This window comes from Leguminivora glycinivorella, chromosome 5 (genome assembly GCF_023078275.1).
Source record: "Leguminivora glycinivorella isolate SPB_JAAS2020 chromosome 5, LegGlyc_1.1, whole genome shotgun sequence".
Classification (NCBI taxonomy): domain Eukaryota; kingdom Metazoa; phylum Arthropoda; class Insecta; order Lepidoptera; family Tortricidae; genus Leguminivora; species Leguminivora glycinivorella.
The window spans coordinates 13,310,218-13,333,428 of NC_062975.1; the positions used below are offsets into that span (position 1 = coordinate 13,310,218).

Consider the following 23,211-nt stretch of genomic DNA (forward strand, 5'->3'; position numbering starts at 1 on the left):
ATCTGTAAGGCACTGGTCCCACCGCGAGCTAGTAAGCTATGAGCTAAGTATCCATACTAATATTAATATAACTGGGAAAGTGTGTGTGTCTCTTTGTTTGTCCGCCTTTCACGGCAAAACGAATCGACGAGTTGTCGTGATTTTTTAAGTGGAGATAGTTGAAGGGATGGAGAGTGACATATCTACTTTTTGTCTCTTTTAACCCCCCCCTTCCTTAAAATGGGGGGTGAACGTTGTATGGAGCATTCTGTAATTTTCGAATTTAACGCGAGCGAAGCCGCTGGCAAAAGCTAGTCGGCTATAAAAACGAAAAAAAGATAATCACTCCCGCGTAAATAAAAGAGTCACGGCGTCGGCGATGTTTAGGTATAGTTACTCGCCCAGCGGTGACCTATCAATATCGCCGTGTCTCTGTTATTTCCACGGGAGTGCTTTTGTTCGTTTTTATAGCCGATAGCTCATAAGTCATAGCTTACTAGCTCGCGGTGCAGGTGGGACCAGTGGCTAAGGCATGAACGAGGGATATTCTGTTTGGCCTTCCAGAGGTGGCCGTCGTAAGCCCTTTGACACGTATGTCCTGTCATATCCATCTGTCCAGTCTTTAAGAAGGGTTCCGTTTTTGTTATTATGACCCTACAATTGTACTGTGACGGACGGGTATAGGAATATAAGTATTATCGAGAACTGACACAAACAAGTCCGATTACATCTTATAGCAATATGTTGTTGTAAGTAATATAAGTTCAACTAGTATATTGTTGGAAAAAGAAACACTTTTATTTTTTTCGAATCTTTCACCTCATTTACGGTCTACACATCAATAGACGACGATGGTCTACTACTCCCGAAGCAATCGTGGTGGGAAGTAGTCACTTTTTGTTAATATATTGTCATCTGTCCGAGGGGGATGTTGAAGCGTTTTTAGCAAAGCGCACCGGGCGTTTCTTCATACTTTTTGGAATCTATCAATAAGTGTGATTTTGTGACTTGTTACTTTCTGCTACTTATCTAATCAATAAGCATACATTATATTACGCCCGTGCGTCACTTAATGCAAAACACTGGCTGTTGTGTTGTAGAATGATCATGTCGCCATGAAAAAATTGAAATCTCCCCCCTTCTCCCTCTTGCCTCCGTCTTGTTGATGTTTACGGCCGGCTGAAAACCAGTGAACAGGTTTTTTAACTAACCTAAAAATAACCAAACCACAAAATTAAAATTTTGAAAAAACCCCCGACCGCGACATAGTAGACCGATTTTCATGAAACATGGCTAAGAACACTCCCGAATTACTCAGCTTTCAGACAAAAAAAACTAAATCCAAATCGGTTCATCCGTTCGGGAGCTCCGATGCCACAGACAGACACACACACAGACAGACAGCCAGAGACACACACAGACAAACACGTCAAACTTTAACACCCCGTTCGTTTTGCGTCGGGGGTTAAAAAATAACAGCCTAATGAAATCGTTGCTAAGCTACTTAGCTCGTTGCTAGCTTGGTCTGGTCTGACGCGAATTCAGAACAATTCTAAATTATTAGCATAACACATCAACTTAATTCCGACCTACGTGACATTTCCCAACGTATTTCATGATAGCACAATTTCCATAATTTCCAACCCCCGAGAGTGAGACTTTATCCGACTCGTGTGCGGATTATAGATTATCATTCAATCGTAATAATCAGGGCCCGTAACTTTCATGCCAATGACATCAATTTGACGTCACGCTGCATATAGAATGATTCAAATAGTTTTATTGTAATAATTAATCATTCTTCATTAATTAATTTAATCATGTACAAATGACTTCAAAAGTAAGCTATTCATACGTGGAATAATTAATACCTACTTGATACGTGAAACGAAAAGGAAACAATTTGTTTAATTTTAATTATTTATTGAAATATGATAACAAAACTATTTAATAAAATGTGTGTATAAAAAATAAACAAATAATTTAATTTACTTTTCACGTATCAAGTAAGTATTAATTATATCACGTATGAATAGATTAGTTTTGAAGTCATGATTAAAATGATTGATGAATAATGATTAATTATTAAATAAAACTCTTGAATCATCCTATATGCCGCGTGACGTCAAATTTATGTCATCGGCATGAAAGTTACGGGCCCTGGTAATAATACAACGTAAACATATTATTGTTATGTCATTGTTTATTGTAATTGTGTCGTTGTTAGGTTGTTATTATATTTTAATGAGAGAAGTATAATATTAACCATTTCGCTCGGGAGCAGATCTGCCCCATGTATAGGTACTCAACTCAAACATGCAAAAGTTATGACAGAAGCATACAAAACGTTAATTAATTAAAAGACAAAATCAATATACCTCCATCTGTTCAAAGCCACAGTATAATTTATAACCAGCGCGCAGCGGGCCGATTTTTGAGTCTCACGCGTTCGAATTCAGAAAATTGTCACTGAAAATAATAAGCAATTGACCGTTTTCAACCGGTATTTTAGTGACAAAATCCCGTATGCGAAATTCAAAAATCGCCCTCCAGTTCAAAGTCTCTCATGTAACGTTTCTTTTCGATATCTAAAGTTAAAATCATAATTATATCAGTTACGATAATGTCAATTATTGTGTTATCAAAATGAATACGATTTGGGTCGTTATAATAAGTACTCGTGTATTTTGGAACTCAATTCAATGGACAGTTTCCCTCAGAACGGGGGGAGGGGGGCACGTTAGCGCTCCCGCCAAGACGAACCCAAGTGAAGCGCACAATCCCGATTTCATCACTGACTGGCAAACTGATGATCATCAGACTTCTAAATTACTTCTAGATGTCCTAGAATGTTTCTGAAAATTTGGTATGTAAGCTACAACGTACAATCGTACAAAAACAACAAAATACAACACACACACACACACACACACACACACACACACACACACACACACACACACACACACACACACATGTACATGTAAAATGTAGATATATTTTTTTTTCAGGTTTTCTAGGTTATCACCCCACAACATTCAAATCAGGGTATAAGGGATTGGCCGTTTCGCTGCCATCATATCTGCATTAGGTAAGAAATGTATTCAAATGACTCAGTTTTTTTTTAATGTTTTTGTAGTAACGAAACGGCTAAGCCACGTTTTTTCAATAAAGTGAACATTTTGTAAAGTTAGGACTCATACAATTCGAAGCTTATTAGCTCATTGGTTCACTGGTAGAGAATGCTTTAAAAAGGCACTGTACTTTATTTTAATGTGCAATAAAGGTACCTAAACTACGGGCCTCTCGCTCATTTTTGCCCAGAACATGCAAGTTGTGGAATGAGCTACCTTCTGAGGTGTTCCCCTTGCGCTATGACATGGGGTTCTTCAAGAAGCAGGTATTTAGGGTTCTTAAAGGTCGGCAACGCATAGGTGACTCCCCTGATGTTGCTTATAATATGTCCATGGGCGGCGATGACTGCTTTCCATCAGGCGGCTCGTCTGCTCGTTTGCTGCCTATTTCATAAAAAAAAAAAAAAAAACTGTCTAACAATAAAGTCTGTACAATAAAGTGTTTACATACATACATACATAAACTGAATAGGTATACAAAAGACTTAATAACTTTTTGACAGGTCAGCCTTATGGACTCGCTTTTTCATCATTTTACATGAAAACGATTCTAGTTGGATATACATGGTATTTATAATTCATTCAATAAATTTATTAATAAAATTAAAAGCATCAATACTGTCAATGTCAAATAAATACCTACACCGCAGACCGCATACTTGGTTCAGAAAAGGGGACGGACTGAAAATCAGCGCTGCGCGGTCAATTTGTAATAAAATGGCATACGCACTATAATTATGTTGAGCCCGTTCCTTTTGGCATGCGTGCAAATTGTTTTTCTTATTTTTAACATATTTATAAATGTTCTATCTTTCTGTGTGTGTCAATAAATGTTTTCTTATTATCGTAAGCATATTTGGTCTTTGGATAGCTTCCATCTTAGGTGCCTCCGCGACATTATGGGTGTCCACTGGTCCGACCGTGTTAGGAACACGGAGATCCTTAGGCGTGCCGATGTCGCCGGAGTAGTTACCTTATGAGACGACAGCTGCGATGGTGCGGTCATATCTCCCGCATGTCCCAAGACCGAGTCGCCAAACGCATCTTCTACAGCGAACTGCAAAATGGTAAGCGGAAGCAAGGCGGCCAATTTTTGCGGTTCAAAGATGTGTTGAAGCGACATATGAAGAGAGTTCATATAGAGCCAACGACTTGAGAGAGTCTGGCCAGTGATCGCCCACGGTGGAGGCATACCGTGCAGACACAGGTGCGTCAGTTTGAAGCTAGAAGGCACACAGAACTCGACGCTAAGCGCGACGAGCTAAAAGCCAGACCACCTGTGGCTATTACCTACAATTATGTCGGGGGTGCTGACCTGCCGCGAGTGTGGTCGCACATTCGTAGCAAAAATTAGCTTCGTCAGTCACCTGAGAGCACAGCAGCGACGCTCTCATCTATAAAATGCAGTCGCCGTAACCGAAAACAGCTAGGAGGAGATGATGATTCTTCTTCTAATTTTCTCCATTGAAAAATGAGCTTTGAGTTGTAAGTTGATGGCGTATTTGAATTACTTACTTCTACGACCTCACATCTAAGTACCTACTGTTTTAAAATTTGAACGCTACAGCATAGTTAATAGGGTTCATTTAACTACTTGCAGCTAGTGTTGTTATAAGACTAGTCTTGAAGACTTTTAAACCTTAAAGACTTGCAAACCCTAAAGGTTCACGCTTTAAAGACTCAAGCGTTAAAGGTTTTAGCTCAGAAACGGTTCAGAACCTTAACGACTCAAGCTTTTTATGAGCTCTTAAGAGTGAGTCTTTAAGACTCGGGCTTCATAGAGAGCTCAAGCCCCCTAAACCTCGAAGGCCTGTGTCAAGCTTTAAGAGCTCAAACAACGAGCTTTATAGGCAGATAGTATTTATTTTTAACCCTTAATTTGACGGTGTCGGTTTGGTAGATTTTAGGGTTCCGTACACAATGGGTAAAAACGTAAGTCTATTACTAAGACTCAGATATCCGTCTGCCCGGTCACGTCACCACGCTGTATCTCATGTATCTCAGGATACTAAAAAGTACGGAGCTCTCAGTGGGCGAGTCCGACTCGCACTTGGCCTGTTTTTTTTACTTCTGTTGACCTTAGGATCTAGTTTATTAAAAGCTCTTAAGACTTAAATGCTACAAACCTTATAGACTTAAACCTTCAAAGCTTAGGAGTCTTTAAAGCTTGAGGACTAAAGACTCGAGGATTCTGTGCTCGTAAGCAGCAACGCAAACTTATAAGGTTGAGGCTTATATGGTGGAGGCTTTAAGGTTCGAGGCTTTAGGACTCAGAAGTCGCGAGTCGAGTTTTGTATTTTACGCCTCAAAGCTTAAATTCACAACACTACTTGCAGCACTAAAATTGGACCATTTTGATTGATGCAATCGTGTCCAAGTAATGAACCACCATTGAAAGTTGAATAGAGAAATGCAGAGTTTTTGATGTGTAACCAACTGAAATGTGAAAGGTAATTTTTAGCCCATCAAAACTACATCAAGCGATGGGCTCGTGCGAGCTCTTTGTGCCGACAAAACGTGAAATGATTAGTCGTGATAGCAGTAACTTAATAGTACATTACATCAGAGGCCGGGAAAATGAGGATTTCCGGCCAAGTGGGTATAGGGATACGAGGCCGGGAATCCGTTTTCACGCCGAGGCATGTATAGTGCTTTTCTCAAACATACAATGAAATAAAAAAACTAAAGGACAATATTTTATAAAAAAAAGTTACTTTGCAGGCCTAGGCCTAAAAAATAATATGAAATCCCTTTACAGTCCTCTCGAGTTGTTGCGCCCAAAAAGCGATACTTCCCAGCCCATTTTAAGGAACGTAAAGACAATATTTCATTGCATGTTTGAGAAAATGTAATTTTCATTGTGTGTTTGGTGTTTGATAAAATAACTCTGGTTTTTATTGAAATGGGGACAAATTCTGTAAGAAAATGTAACATTTGTGATGTCAGAGGGACTCACCATAAACTTCTATGTATTTTGGGTTACATTTTTACTTGGTCTAGTATACTGGCGATATTTTCATTTTGAGATGTTAAATCATTACAAATTTAATTAGTTTCAAACATAGTTCTAATAGCCTACGATTTAGATATGTAATAATAGTGCTCTAAGAAATTATTCTCTTCGTTCTTCTGTAACTATTTCAGTTTAATTATAATTATATAAATAGTTTTTTTTTTTGTAAAAAAAACAAGGTACTTACAATAGAATATGCCCAACTTATCGATCTGGATTTTGGTCTGGCGATTGGTAACTTGTCGAAACGCCTGATTTTTTCTTGCAATACACGTGAAGGGAAACAGCACAGTTAAAGGAAGGAAGGAGATCGGACATGCCGAACGATTTGCATTGAATCTTGTTGCAAGTTCTTGAACCAACACACACACACACACACACACACACACACACACACACACACACACACACACACACACACACACACACACACACACACACACACACACACACACACACACACACACACACACACACACACACACACACACACACACACACACACACACACACACGCGCGCGCGCGCTGACGAGGTGGTCGCTTCTATTGAGCTATTGCGCAATACAGTCGCATTATTTCCATGTGTGTAACTGATGTGTATACATGAGAACCACCAGCGAGTCATGTCATCACACAAAACTGTGACTCGTCTGCCGGTTGCTTGTTCGCTTTCTATTATAGGTACATTGGTGTAGCAAGAGGAAACCTAATAATTAATAACAGCGTATTTCTCTTCATATTAGGAGAGTAAAATGTCATACAAACTTTTCTGGATTTCGCCTACATTCAGAGTTACCTACACAGATAGAAAAGATATTTTAATTTAAGACGGAAAACTCTCTCAAACACTGTTATTTAAAAGGAATAATATAATTCTTCATCTAATAACATGGTCTTAACCTAAAGGGATATTCCTTTTTCAAAGAAGAATCAAAATTGTTCAGTCGTAACTTTATATACATTTGGTACAAATAGGACAGATTTGAATCAAAGAAGTATTTATTTGCAACAAAATATTACACCGTTTTAGTATGAATATGCTAGTTCTTAAAAAACGTCTTTGGTTCAAGTAACCTTTATCAAATCAAAAATAAAAACCTGTTAAAAGAAGATACACCACAATTTAACTACAAGAATTCTGCGTTTTTAATAGGAAATCATAATTTCTTAATTTAACTTTTACGTTCTACAGTCAAGACATAAAAGTTTAAATAAAAAAAAATACACGGTTTTACGTCAAGATTTAGTTCAATCTTGGCTTGATTTTAATAGTTCTTGATTTGATGCTTTGCAACTACATTCAAAGTTCCAGAATAACTTAAAACAAAAATAAACACAGATTTATGTCAAGATTTATTAAGTTCTTGGCTTTGTGTCACAAATTCTTAATTTAATGTCTACAAGCTCCATTTGAGAATCAACAAGTTCAAATCAAAAAATATCAAGGTTTTACTTCAAGATTTAGAACAATCTTGGCTTGATTATAATAATTCTTGGTTTGATGCTTATAGACTTCATTCATAATTCGAGCAGGTTTTAAATAAAAAATCAACACGGACTTAGGTCAAGATTTATTACATTCTTGGCTTCATATCACAAATTCTTGATTTAATGCCTACAAGTTCCATTTGAGAATCAACACGTTTAGATCGAAAAATAATAAAGTTTTGCTTCAAGATTTAGTTCGCGCGCCGAGCGGCGACACCGGCTTAGTTACCAAAAAACCCGCTAGATGGCGCTGACCCCAGCCCATAGAATTCGTACATCGCGGTGTTAAGATTTTTCCCGATTTGGTTAGGCTCGCCGGTTGGAACTTGATATGTATCGAATCATAGGAATACAAATTCCGACATAATAGCCCCCTGCTTCCCTCTGGGAACTACGCGCTATTATTGAGGACTATCCTAAACGTGCTTCCGCTCCAGTTCTCTCTCTCTCTCTAACTGGCTGGGGAACTCGTCTTCGTTCTGAGTTATAAGCTTGTAACGTACGGGTTATTGAACATAATACACACCTCTCACGTCATTTCGGCTTTCCCTTCTCTCCCCGCGCGCACCCCCGCTACAAACATTATTTACTCAATCTAAGAAATATAAAATTTCATTTCAAGAAATTATATATTTTAAATGAAATAAGATAAATTACATCCAAGAAGTAAGTATATTTGGTTTAAGATACTTACTGTTTCACCCCAAGAAACATTAAATCTAACTTCAAACATGTAAATCTTCATCTAATACCGTCAGAACTTTTAAAATGAAAAATGTATATATTTGGTGTAAGTAACTAATTGTTTCACCCCAAGAAACATTAACTTTTACTTTAATTATGCATAACTCTTAACCGAAAACCGTCATAACTCTTAATACAATAATTTTATTACTTAGAACCAAGAAATATTATACTTGTTTTTAAGAACTTGCTGATTTGCTTCTGAGTAATAATTATCACTGAACAAAACGTTTACGCTCTTGGAATAAATGATTAAGTTTTTAAAAAAAGATTGTTTTGCTAATCATGTTAAGATATAAAATGGTTAGTGCAAGTAATAAACATCGAGACATTTTATGTTTTATATCAAGTAATTAAAATCTTCCTGATATGGGAAACTGGATATCTCTTGGTTCAAATAGGTTTCTTTGGTTGAAGAGATATTTTCTATCTGTGTATAAGCATTAAAAAAAAAACAATTACTTATTATTTTTCAGAACAAAACGCTGTTTTGATGGCGATGATGCCGTTATCGGACATAATCTAACTCCTCGTTGTAATATATCAAAAAGTAACAGTTTTACGAATAACATTTATTTTTTGTTTGAAAATACATCCTAATAAAATTACACAACAATATTTTGCGAAATTTGCTCGACGTCATATAACATCGATGTAGGGATCAAAAATAATTTTTCCCCTCACTAGCTCGGAAACACGTGTTTTGTCCTTTAATACCAGCGGGTAAAAACGCATTTAATCCACTAGTGGGTAAAGTAATTTGACCTTGAATAAAGTCAAATTAACTGCTTTAAAATTGATAAAAGTAGGTGAATCTAGTAATAAAGATGATTTACCACCTGTGGAACTACTGGAAGCAGTGATAATAGTTATTTGTTATACAAGGGGGCAAAGTTGTATTTTAACGCCGAGTGTGGAATTGAAAAACGAGCAAGTGAAAGGATTCTATAGTTGAACCACGAGCGAAGCGAGTGGTTCAAGAATAGAATCCTGAACTTGCGAGTTTTTTAACACACGAGAAGTAAAATACATTTGCACCCGAGTGTAACACAAAACTTTTCCCCTCACTATAGCGAGGAAACTACAACGCAAAAAATGCGTTTATCACTGCTTCCAGTAGTTCCACAGGTGGTAAATCATCTTTATTACTAGATTCACCTACTTTTATCCATTTTAAAGCATTTAATTTGACTTTATTCAAGGTCAAATTACTTTACCCACTAGTGGATAAAATGCGTTTTTACCCGCTGGTATTAAAGGACAAAACACGTATTTCCGAGCTTGTGAGGGGAAAACGCATTTTTTGCGTTGTAGTTTCCTCGCTATAGTGAGGGGAAAAGTTTTGTGTTACACTCGGGTGCAAATGTATTTTACTTCTCGTGTTTTAAAAAACTCGCAAGTTCAGGATTCTATTCTCGAACCACTCGCTTCGCTCGTGGTTCAACTATAGAACCTTTTCACTTGCTCGTTTTTCAATTCCACACTCGGCGTTAAAATACAACTTTGCCCCCTTGTATAACAAATAACTATTATCAAATGTTTTTTGATTTGTTTTTGGCCACTAGTGGGCTTGATCGCTTTTCCTTTAGTGTATGATATCTATTTCAGTTTATAAGTCATATAACATTTTATCTTTATTTTGTCCTCATAACTGCGTAGTTAAAAATTTCCGGTTTCCTTATGTTACACTGTGTATAAATAAATAAATAAATATTATAGGACATTTTTTACACAGATTAACTGAACCTCACGGTAAGCTCAAGAAGGCTTGTATTGTGGGTACTCAGACAACGATATATATAATATACAACTACATATATACATAGAAAACATCCATGACTCAAGAACAAAAATATTTGTGCTCGTCACACAAATAAATGCCCTTACTGGGATTGGAACTCAGGAACAGCGGCTTAGCAGGCAGGGTCACTACCCGCTAGGCCAGACCGGTCGTCAGTGTATGCTCTAATGGAAAGAGTTTAGTTACCTGCAGTAAAGTCTTTGATATGAGAGATTTGAAGTTTCCCAGTGAGCCTCTTGACGTTGTCGGCGCCATTGTTGGCGTCGTACTCGTTGATGTGTACGCCGTGCCGCCGGGACAACTTGTCGATCGCACGCTCTATCACCCTACAACACAGATACGCGGTTCAAATGAGGTTGAAGTCAACCAAAACATAAAAAATGCCTCGTTACGGCACACTCAAAAAATTTGGTTATGACAGATGGCGCCACCTTATTAGTTCATCCATACGTGACAGCGAGAAGATATTTTTTTTTACACATATAAATGACAGTGACATGCCTAGATACTTGCACAGGCGCCGCCTGGCGGGATAAAATGTCAGTGTGCATCCTCATTATAAGAGGTTTATTCAGTAGATATCAAAGACATATGTAACTCCGTATAGACGAATAAAGTCTAAGAAAAAAACGTACCTCAAAGCCATAGACAAAAAGGTACCGTGGCCTAAATGGCGTTACACCTTTGGGTGACGCTCGGCTAGATGGCGCTAATATTCATATTTGACATTTTAACACAAATCAAACTAAGAATATGGGCCAAATTGTCAAATCTGACGTTCAAAAGCCTGTGTCGAGAGATGGCAGTCTATGCTCTGTGATTACACATTTTACTTTGACAGTAACTCTATAACACTCGATCCTCTTTGGTAGATATTTACTGCTGATAGCTGGTAGAGTCAGGCCAAGATATATTACGTATTTTTAGAGCCTCTGCATGCGTTAACTAAAACATTGTAATTACACTAGCTTTTTCCCGCGGTTTCGACCGCGTATTAATTTAATCTTATCCCATACAAACTTTGGACCCCCACTTCATCCCCTTAGGTGGTGAATTTTGAAAAATCCTTTCTTAGTGCTCGTCGTGCACCTTATAAGGAACCTATGTGCCAAATTTGGAATTTCTAGGACCAGCGGTTTTGGCTGTTGATACGTCAGTCAGTAAATTTCTTCTTTTTAATATTTAGATTAATAATATATATAATATAATTTGACGTTTAAAATAACGTTTAGGTACAGTCAACCAATCTAAATCCTAGGCCACTGTAGAACCCTTTCATGGTAAAAGTCAAACTCACTTCTAATAGCACATAAAGCATGTTGTCAATACGACAGGGTTCTAGAGTGGCCTAGGATTCTAAATGGTTGACTGTACGATCGGCAAGGCTATCGAAATCGTGACACAGCTTCCCAACACCACGACTCAAGGGATCAATATGATGATGGCAGAACGGCCCGGCCCTCCAGTATAGGGAGCGACAGGAAATCACTATTGCTGCAAAGCGATAGAAAGGGATCAAGAACGATGTAATACGGGACTGACAAAGTCCATAGAAAAAAGCAAATCCTTGAAATGTATGGGCTTTTTAGTAGATGGTGATGTTTCGCAGCCTGGAAGTGACTGAAATCATATTTTTCCCACATATTTTTGCGTTTTTATATGCATTTTCATTTATTTTATACACATTTAAAAAAAAATTGTAGGCATCATCAATGTAGTTATGATAGTATTTAATAGTTGGCGCTAAAAAATCGAGGTACGATTCTTAGTATGAAAATAGTAAATCCTATATAAATCATCCTTGGTCTGGACCCTTCACATCCCGTATTTCAACATAGTAAAATAGTTTGAACTCTTTTCCAAACTGCATTAATCAATGTTCTGTTTACACAATCGTAAAATGTATCATAGAATAAGTAATTTATGTATATTTCAATTTCGTGATTTAAATTTAAATAATTCGCGTTATTATATGTTTTAACGAACGGGCATTTTAACCTAAAATAGACTTGTTTAATTGAATTTCCTGAAAGAATAAACTAATTTCAACTTTTAATTGAAATTTCGTGGAAGTTCTCCTGGCGCGTACATACGTGATCGATCGTATTCCTATAAAACGATATAATATAAATATAGATATCACAAATTGACGTCAAATTTATATCTTACCCCTTATGCGCGAAGCGAAATTGTATGAATTTTTTACATCCCCTTTTAATTTTTATTCCGAACACTGTTCATATTTAAGGTTAAGGATTTCAAAAGAATCCAAAAAATTAAGGGTATCAAAGCTCATCAGTGACTACAAATAATTTTTTTATGGAAGAGTATTTATTGAACTCTTAGTTTTGAAGAGATTTTGGATAATTTTAGTTTATTATATGTCATCAAATAATTATTAAATCCAACATAGGTACCTAAATTTTCTATTACCGTGGTAATGAACAGGCTGCTGTCTATTAACGCGAATTGAGCTTTCATTTCCGAGGGTATGAATGACAGTGTTTTTTTGCCATCGGTAAATAGAAACCCATCTCAAAATTCGGAGCTTAATACCGAGGGTTGAATATACAAATTATGACAAATACATATACCTATACCATCCTCATTTATGAATACCCACATAAGACTCAATTTTACCTAAGAAATCTGTACTTGGATGGTGATAAGCAATAATGTGTCAACCCACAAAAACTAAAAAAATGAGATTTTAATGCCATGTTATAGCTGGATTTTTAAACTTCTATTTGCAAAAATGACCTTTTCATTTTGAAAATTTTTACTATCCCAAAAGTAAAAAAATAGGTTAACACAAATCCTATATCGTGTGTTGCCTGTTTTGCATTAATGTGTCAAGAACCTTAACTTATTATAGTAATTGGCAGAAGACATATTTAAATTACAATAATGTGTTATGAGGGTTGACTCAACGATTTTTTTACACTTGACTCATTCTTGCAAAACGCAAAAAATGACATAGTTACCCACTATGAGACTTGAATGATTATTGCAAAATGATATTTTATTCGTTGTTTTATGCTACGACCCGTGTTATAAAACATAAGTCATTATTGTTAAATTATATTCGGGTCATAAATTGTTCGTTTTTGGTGTAAGTACCATGACACTATATTGTAAAATATAACTGTTCATATTAATTTATGTTTGAATAAGTTATGACTTAGTCCATTAGTATATTTTTGCACATGAATAGTAAATTCAGTACGAAATTGAACATTTTAAGTCATGAATATACATATTCGTTATTATAATTTGCAAACATTTTTTACAAATACGTGTTTATATAAAAATCTAATATAAGCTACTATTTTTTTATAATTACTAATTACATTAAGACGTATTAATGTATGCATAAAAATATTGTTTGATTTTTGAATACTTACTGAATGGTAGTTTATTATTTTGTTAAAGATATTTTATGTTTTGTTCTTGTACAAGTCATGAGTTATTCATAATTTAAATGACTTAGTCTATTTCTTAGCGTAAAAAAATATTTTGTTGTATATTTTAGATAAGTAGTTTGTTTTTTTAAAAGATGATTATTTGATTTTTGTAACGATTTTTTGTTGAAAAAGCACAGATAATTTAAATATGTGTCTAGAAATGATCATTACTCTAATAGTTAATTTATAGTATTTTATTCAACAGGCGTTTAAAGGAGGTCAAGAAATATGAGTGGCGTACTTTCCACGAGTATTTTGGAGTCAGTTAAACACCATTGCATACAATACTTTTACAACGACCATGCACTTAGTTTTTAATAGTTTTTTTAAATAATTCTCGCGAAATTCACACTGTTTCCTGTATTGCAAAGGTTTGCACTGTCAGCTCAGCTGCCCAAAGCCTTCCCGCGCACGCACGCAGTATCGTTAATGCAATGCGTTGCCATGATTACAGAACCAAACAATGCGTTTTCAGTTTTTTCGATACGCACAATCCTGTAAATGACGGATAACAGTTCGGGAGTAGAAAAATCATTAAAAGTTTTGATTAATAAATAATGTATTGATTCCTACATGACGACCGGTCTGGCGCAGTCGGTAGTGACCCTGCCTGCTACGCCGCGGTCCCGGGTTCGAATCCCGGTAAGGGCATTTATTTGTGTGATGAGCACAGATATTTGTTCCTGAGTCATGGATGTTTTCTATGTATATAAGTATTTATATATTATATATATCGTTGCCTAAGTACCCACAACACAAGCCTTCTTGAGCTTACCGTGGGTCTCAGTCAATCTGTGTAAGAATGTCCTATAATATTTATTATTATTTTATTATTTATACCTAATAACATAAGTGACCATGACTGATATGTTACTTAACACTTATAAAGTTAAAAATATGCATAGGTAGAGTATTTTACAATAACAATTTATGTGCTTTAACATGTTTATTTAAGACTCATAGATATTTTTAAACAATTAGCAAAAGTGGGTTAAGTATCATAACACAGTCTTGAAAAAGTTTGACGTCGTCGAACAATTCGCAATAAAAGAAAAGGGCATTATTTCGTCAAATTGAAGTTTGTTTTGAAATTAAGCTACAATAATCACTACTACTGAACGTATTATAGCTGAAAAACACAACAATCTATATAAAAAACAATTTTTTTTATGAGAAACACAAAAAAATGAGAAAAAATCTTTAGACGCCATTTTCTCAAAATGGTTGGCGTGTGGGTTGACACATTATTGCTTATCACCATCCACTTATGGTACACTAAATGTCATATGTTGATACAAGACTAATATGTCGCTCGGTAATAGATACTTCTATAGGAACCTATTACCTACTGACCCAAACAAATATTGCATGGATCGGTAATAGATTCCTATATATTCTATTACCGAGGGTTATCTGATCATACCATCGGTAATAGGCATAATTTGGAGTATTATAAAATCTAATTCCGACCAATAAAAACAATGTCATACAGATGTATTTGCATTCAAAATCAAAATAAAATATTGCAACCTTGGATTAAAACCAAATTTACATAACTGGTAAGTAAACATCAGACTTTATCTCAATGTTTAAAAAAATTGACAAATTAACGGTTTTCATAGAAACTACGAAATCAGTAATTAAGTTTTCGCTAAAATTGTTGAATATTTTCCATACCACGTAAATAGTACTTTGACAGCGTCAAACAACCAAGATCATCAATAACAATATCGGAACAACTGTAAGACATTACATAACTGATCACATATACTTAAAATAAAGCATAAAGAACTAATATCACTACTTGAACTATTACTGTGTATGCCACAGTAATAGAATCTACTCACGAAATGGCACCTTTCACCGCTGTCTTTTAATTTCCACTTTAAACACATTTCCAGGCTAAACAATACGTAAAAAGTACTCAGAAGTCATGTAGAAAACTATAAACAATAATTTCAGATGCATAACATTCACCTATTTGCCATAATTATTACGTAAACTACTAAATGAGATTGGAGTTCACTTAGGTGTGGCGTCACGCGTTACTATGACACAACCTCTTCTTGCGCCCCCGTAGCAAAAACTGACAAACAGCGAGCGTCTTCTTACATTCACACACTCTAGCGCCTATATGTGCGTTAGTCAACTATACAAGCTTCCTTTGTGTGAGTAACTTTTTTTAAGAAATTGATCGGTTTGCCTATGAAATGGACGTCGATTTCGATACCCGCGTTGATAGCCGCCGTTGCCTTATGTTTATTTAAGCGAAATGCATCTTCTCTGATATACATATCAGACTGTTCATTTGAAAGTACTTAAACATATAAGTACGTACCCGTGTGTGTTCTGAACCGCAGGAAGCTTTTGTGTACGTACAGGTAAATAAAAACAGACTCCGCTAACAGGCAAATTGAACAGCGTAGGTTCACTCGATTTGCATCACAGAAGGGGCCAATAATGAAACGGGATGAGTTTCCCTTTTTACGCTGACCTTATAACCCATTGTAATGTTTTGGTTCATTTAAATATCTTCACAAAAGAAACGATCGAACATCGATCGAGCAAGCAACATGATGGATCGAGCAAGCAACACACCGAAGTTCGAATTTGTTTCTTTTAACCTGATCTCACGCATCACCTGACTTCTACGACACTTATGGAAGAAAAGGGGATACTGAAATTCTTAACCCGTCAGCACACTATACAGGGTCACTAGCTAACACAAAATTAATTGGACTAAATTGTGATTGATGGTTATAACACCATGAATGATGGAATAATGGAATGAATTCTTTTTAGGACTTAGATAAATTCTAAATGAGGTGAGCAAAATCGATCAAAGTATTTCCGTATTTCGCTTACACGCTGTATATAAAAATACAAGTTGATATTACTGCTGATTGGGTTGGTTAGTTTTGCCGTAAGCGAGTATTCCATGCGGGGTGAACTATAAATTAGTTGATGAACCTACATACCTTTGTATTATACATATAAATAAAATGAAAACCGCAGACGAAAAGTTGAAACGAGGTATAGTGGCTGTTTAATTTGCTTGCATGCGAATATTAACTTTGCTACAAACAAAGGTGCACAATTGCACATTGTGGTCAATTAATATTACGATCTCATTCATAATCTTCATTTTATCAATATTTATTTCTCATGCGCCATTGAATCGGTTCAATTAGTTTAAAAAGTGATTATTACCGTTCATTTTGAAAACGAAAATGTTAAATTGCATGTGAAATGAAAGATAAAAATAAATATGTAACTAAAAACAAACATCTCATTTTCGTTTCAAAAATCTTGTACACAGTAGTAAGCTTTACTTATTAAATATCTTTTAATTGTAAAAAATGTTAGTTTTGTTAAAAGATATTTATTATTGAGGCTACATGGTCGATTCAAAAGAGCTGGCATAAATGGAATGAATGAAACTCTATGTTTTCGAACCAAACCGACCAAAATACGAAAAAAAAATTACCCCTAATGCGTGTGAATCACCAAACAATAATAAATTCAAACTCGGGTAAATCCATTCCGCTAAAAGGTTGATTATTTATATTTTTATACATAATCAACCTTAAAGCAGAATGGATTTGGACCCAAGTTTGAAGTTAAGCGACACATATCATATACTTACAGTATACCGTCCTCTTCCCGCATATCCTTGGTGGAGAAGTAACAGAAGGTGCCGTTGCCAGGCCAGTCGGGTATAGGCTGCGGGTCGAAACAAGCCACCGTGCTGTACTCCTCGGCGAGCCGCGCCAAAATGTACCGCGCCATCCACAGGTCGTCCGCCGATCTGATGCCAGGACTTGGCCCAACCTGTAGTAAGATAATACAAATAATAATAATAGGGGTTGGTGTTTCCTGGATTCAAAACCTCAAATTGTTTGTAACACAGTGACAGGTTGCCAGCCCATCGCCCAGACCACAACTGTACCCATATATCAGTCACTCGCTACTGTAAGAGGTTTCATAATATATACGGAATGAAACCTTTTACAGAATTTTGATATTTTTGATATTCGGTGACTGGCAGTCCCCGATTTGAATTTATAATAATAGATAAACGTCAAGGAGAACGAACACTTGACGGGCCATTCGAATAGAAGCAGCGCTTGGGAATAATTGTTTGTGATTTAACTCCCTTGAAATAAAAAGATATTGATATAAAGAGTGTTTTAAATATATGGATGCCCTTCACCAATAAGCCGTCTCTCTTACACTACGAATGTTTTACTTTTTCTGCAACTATGCATTATGTCCGATTTGGTTTTAAACCTAGGATTTGGTGAAGACACTATTTTTTATAAAGCATCAGCTGCTGCCAGCTGACCTTCCCACTCTTCAGCTAACTGTAATTCCTACAATCCTCCTTAATTCCTTCATTCCTTCTTGAGCTTACCGTGGGACTCAGTCAATCTGTGTAACAAACGTCCTATAATATTTATTTATTTATAATATTACCTCACGATGTTATCCTTCACCGAAAAGCGACTGGCAAATTAAAAGTACCCTTTTGTACATTTCAGTTCTAGAAAGCTAATTGGTACTTCGGATTGAAAGCCGTACGCTCTTATCGCTAAGCCACACTCCAGTTATAAATTCAATTAAATACATAAAGCTGATCTCTGGACGAAAAAAAATTCTACAAATATATGTGATGTGATTGCTTTATAACCCTACTAGCTTTTGCCCGCGGTTTCGTTTGCGTTAGAAAGAGACAAAAAGTAGCCTATGTCACTATCCATCCCTTTAACTATCTCCACTTAAAAAATCACGTCAATTCGTCGCTCCGTTTTGCCGTGAAAGACGGACAAACAAACAGACACACACTTTCCCATTTATAAAATTAGTATGGATAAAACAGGAACGCAGCTTGTCTCTGACATCATTGTGTGATTGGGATGGGTTTCGTAGAAACGGAGTTACATTTGAGTAGGAGTGACTTTTCAAAAGGACTTATTTCTATTAATCAACAAGGGTTATTTCTCTAGGAAGACATAAAAATAACCTCTGTTGATTTATAGAAATAAGTCATTTTAAAAAGTCACTCCTCATTTAAAGTTTTAAAACTCATGCAGTTCGAGAGGATATAAAACTAGAAAATCGCGACTACATCGTTTAATAATCTCTCCGATTCGATTTTATAGGCATGTGATAATAAGTTAATTACATGACAGATTTTTCTGGCTTTTGATGTTTTTAACAATAAAATAAAACTTAACAGTAATATCTAATAAAAAGTGTAACAATATAACGTCCATTTCACAACGAATTCAGAAATCTAAGTGACCGGATCTTGTTGCTCCTTAAGTGATGGATTCGGCCAGATTGCGGAATTCAGCAACCTGATTTAAAAAATTCACTAAACCAGGGCATTCTAACGATTCCTCTCTCCCTGCGGACGTATTTTAATTTATCACCACCTGTTCCGAATTTTCTCTTTTCCGCACTAGTGCATAGTGTCATAAATAACCAAAACACCACTGTCCTATTATCAACATAATGTGGTTTTTGTACTTCTTTATCACAGCATATTTGCGTGACATTTCCTTGTTGCCTTAACAAACAAGCACACAATTTGTCAAGATTACACTTCTTCGGCGTTCTTAAACACGCGGAGCTATTTTCTTTTCTGGCCGCCAACAAGCGCGTAATGGCTGGGCTCCATTTTGCCTGCACAATAATCGCAGGGAATAAAAATGTTATTACTCACTGTCACTTCTACGGGACCGAATCGCGTAAAATTAAGATTTTAACGCGTTCATGGACAGTTAGTTCGACGAGAGACTTTTGAGAAATGGCACCAGGAAAACATTTTGTATGGGATCTTACTATGTTTGTGAACATGTTACAGTCTGACTAAAAAGAGTAGAAATTAAGAAATGGCAACATTACAGTCGTCCCTTTCAAATCAATATGTGTGATAAAACGGGGTGACACTACGATGTTGCCACTTTTTTATTTCTACTCTTTTATAGGACGGCGTTGTCTTCGTGGTCGCGGAGAAAACTGGGTAAATTTACATTAACATAGCTAGCTGCGCGAGTTTGTCGAACTGGTACTTAGTCTAAATAACGAGTAAACCTCGAAAAATTTAAGTCAGTGGATACAAATTATATTCATACCTGGAAATTCCACTGAGATGGAGTTGTGCCGGGATTGATACCGTTCAAACTGACGCCAGCGTAGAGGCAACATCTGTCGAGAGTAACATATTATTTAAAGTAATACTAGCCCCGATACATTGGAGTTCATCTTGTTATAACATAAATATTTTGTTTTATACATCAAACAAACCAGTAATATTTAGGAATAGTATTTAATAAAATAGCATGAGACTTTCATTGCTGAAACTGAGAAAATATAATTATGTTTACATCCTCAGCCGTTCTGAATGTATTTTTTTTTATTTTATTGCATGTCACTTCATTGATTTAATCGTATGGCATACAAAAAAAAAACAGGCATTTATTTGAATGTCAGAGAATACACATTAAAATATAATTACAATTTAACCCTTTATAATAGGGCACTGGTCTCAAAAAAGACCACCCTGTATGACTATCTTTTTGTATTTTTTTCCTGTACAGAATTTTTAGGACTACAGGATGGCGATGAGGTTTGAACTCACGATTTTTTTGTCTTAAACTAAATGTCAATATTCAGTGCGCTCAGCCAAGCAATTGCATATCACTGGAATTCGGGCTTCGGAATATATTATGTTACAGTATGTGTTCTCATACTCATATGACTATGTTATTAATAAGTATTTGTATTAAAAAAGTAGAAAGCTAAATATGACGAGTAGACGAAAACATGCATCGAGGCTCGTTAATAATGATGGCACAGTTCGAGCCTAGGTTATTAATTCTGGGCCAACGCGGCCTGTCAAGAGCATGCCACAGACCTAATCGTTTATTACACGAGTTGTCGTTTGTTTTAAACACTAAAAAGGGTCTTTTAAGTTGGTACCCAAGATTACCCAAGGCCTGTAATGGATCGCATGTTAAAATATTTCAAGTAACTAAGTTAATATATATGTATACCTAAGTCTAAAAGGTTTTATAGGTATACTTAGGTGTAGGACAGTAAAATTAATAATTAAAATGTTGCCAAGTCAAGACAATAACGCTGACCTATCGTTACCAAAACCCATGTAGAGCCAAACATCTAACTTTACAAGTCCTGAATTCACAAACTCTACTCATTAGTCAAAATACATGGCTGACAGATTAATGACCGGTTTTATTCTTTTGTACGTATATCATAAAGTGTTTGGTTCTGTACAAGGTCAGCCAATTTTTAACGTGTAGTCTCTCTTTTTGTTATGAAAATGTGTGAAATATTCAAAATTAAACACACAAACAGTTATACATGGTTTGTGTCTATATTTTTACCTACACAATGCTACAGTAAAAAGTGCAATTATGAAACACCAGAACATTTGCTTGATAATTGTTAATAATAGCCTTTCTTAGAAAGTTCAGACAAAACTTTGTGCTGCGCCAGCGACTTTCAGTTAAATGGCAACGCAAATGTGTATAGCGGGAGCAATTCAGCTCAAATGACACGTGTAATGGACTTCGCGTGCACTTGTAATTGCTGGTCTTGAAACATCAATTATTTTTACACCAAATAGCCATACGTAATTGTAATTGAAATAAATGGAAACGGAGTATATCTGGAGAATCCGTTTCCATATAGTTTTATTTCATGAGCAACTATCGCGGTAACCGAAGACAATATCAGGCCCCGTAGCCGAATGGCATTTCTCCGACGCGAAACGAAAACGAAACGCCGCGAAAGGTAGTCTTGCTTTGTCACGCTAATACGCAAGAGCGATAGAGATAGATCTAAGAGTGTTTCGTTTCATGAGCGTTTCGTTAGCGTTTGTGCCATTCGTAAACGTTATACTTTCGTGAGACATATTACCCACGTTAATATTATCGTCATTGGCGACATGTCTAGTCAAGTCTACCCGCCGCGAGCACTCATGCCAGGCCCCGTAGCCGAATGGCATATCTGCGACGCGAAACGCCACCGAAACGCCGCAGCTGTAGTCTGGCTCTGTTGCGCCAATACGCAAGAGCGATAGAGATAAATATTTCAATATTCTATAGGTACATTCAGTGAAATGTTTCATTTCATTTGACAATTAGGCTACTAACTTTAGGCAATCTTAAGTTCTGTGACGAAGTTTAGCCATCATGAATTATTACAGTTTGTCTTTGAGCCATAACTTAGATATTGCGCGCATAACGAGCAAGATTTCATAGTTACATTTACTTGGGGTTGCAATTTAGGTTACAATTTGGTCGAAAACCTATGGAACTGTCAAACCAGAGGATAGGCTTTATTTATAATAATATTTTAGTCACGTGTGTATTTTAGTCACCAATATTCAAAAGAATAATATTTATGCTCGTAAATCGTAAAAAATAGTATTTATGCTGTCTTATTAAGATCGATGCTCGTAATTATTATAGAGCGATGGCTCGGAATGTAAAACGTGTTACATCATATAACCTAAAATATACAATACAGTCACCGGCATAAATAAGTGATGATTTCTGTACCTTGTCGCTTTAACTTGTTTGACAATTTCGCATGACATTTCAAACAAGACGTTAATGTGACAAGGTATAGAAATCATCACATATTTATGCCGATGACTGTACCAGCATATAGCGGTTTTACTCAAACGTTCACTTTAAATTGTAAACAACCACCAAAAATTATGTAATGCCATAGTAAACGGAGAATCTTATGCGTCAGGATACCGTCGGCATCGCGCGTGCTCAATGAAAATGCTCCTCGTTACGGAGCGAAACATGTCGAGCGATCTTCAACAATTTTACGTGAGTAGGTATTACATGTAAAATCGAGTATTACATGATTAATATGTTTTATATTCTGTGATATGATCGATCTGTATACATCGTAAGGAGTCTAAGGTTTTCAGTGGCTGAAATAACACATTGTACTCGGGTACCAAAGAAATTTAGCAGCGACAAGATTTATTATGACTCACGCCTTAATAACTAGGCCACCCGATTACGATGCTACCCGTTCTAATTTTTTGAATACATTAAATATTTATGATGCCACGTGCTTTTGACTTTAGGGCGAAATGAATTGATAGGCGTGTCCACACAGACTGAACAGCGTCGCAATTAAGGCAATACTTTCAGGGCCAAGGCAATCACGCCGCGCGGCTATTTTACCCAAGACACGTGCGAGGAAATTATCTCGCAATGCTGCTTGGTCTGTGTGGACCCGCTTAGCAAGGAATATTTAAGTAGGTACCTGTAAAATGCTTCCATGAGGTCTCTAGCCACGATTTTATTGGCGCCTATAGCGCAGTAGTACGGGCCGGGCGGGGACGGGAAGCCCCCAGGCGGCCAGCCCAGTGGCCGGTTGTCTGTGGTCGTGAGGAAGAACTCCTGGTTGAAACCGAACCAAGGCTCTTCAACGTCGGTCTTCTCGCATGACAACAAGCACGCTTTACGACGGTTCGATGCTGCATATAAGAAGCTCTGTTAAAATCCTGCTGCGACACAATTTTATTTATT

General features: G+C 36.4%; 1 protein-coding gene across 1 annotated transcript in view; it reads right to left on the reverse strand.

Moving 5' to 3' along the window:
- Nucleotides 1-23,211, reverse strand: part of LOC125226381 (glutamine synthetase 2 cytoplasmic-like) — a 31,306-nt gene that overhangs the window by 742 nt on the left and 7,353 nt on the right. The window contains exons 4-7 of the mRNA XM_048130353.1: nt 22,946-23,159; nt 19,765-19,837; nt 17,271-17,455; nt 10,347-10,486 (exon numbers count right to left, since the gene is read on the reverse strand). Of these exons, the coding sequence (XP_047986310.1) occupies nt 10,347-10,486; nt 17,271-17,455; nt 19,765-19,837; nt 22,946-23,159 (612 nt within the window). The remainder of the gene's footprint in view (nt 1-10,346; nt 10,487-17,270; nt 17,456-19,764; nt 19,838-22,945; nt 23,160-23,211) is intronic.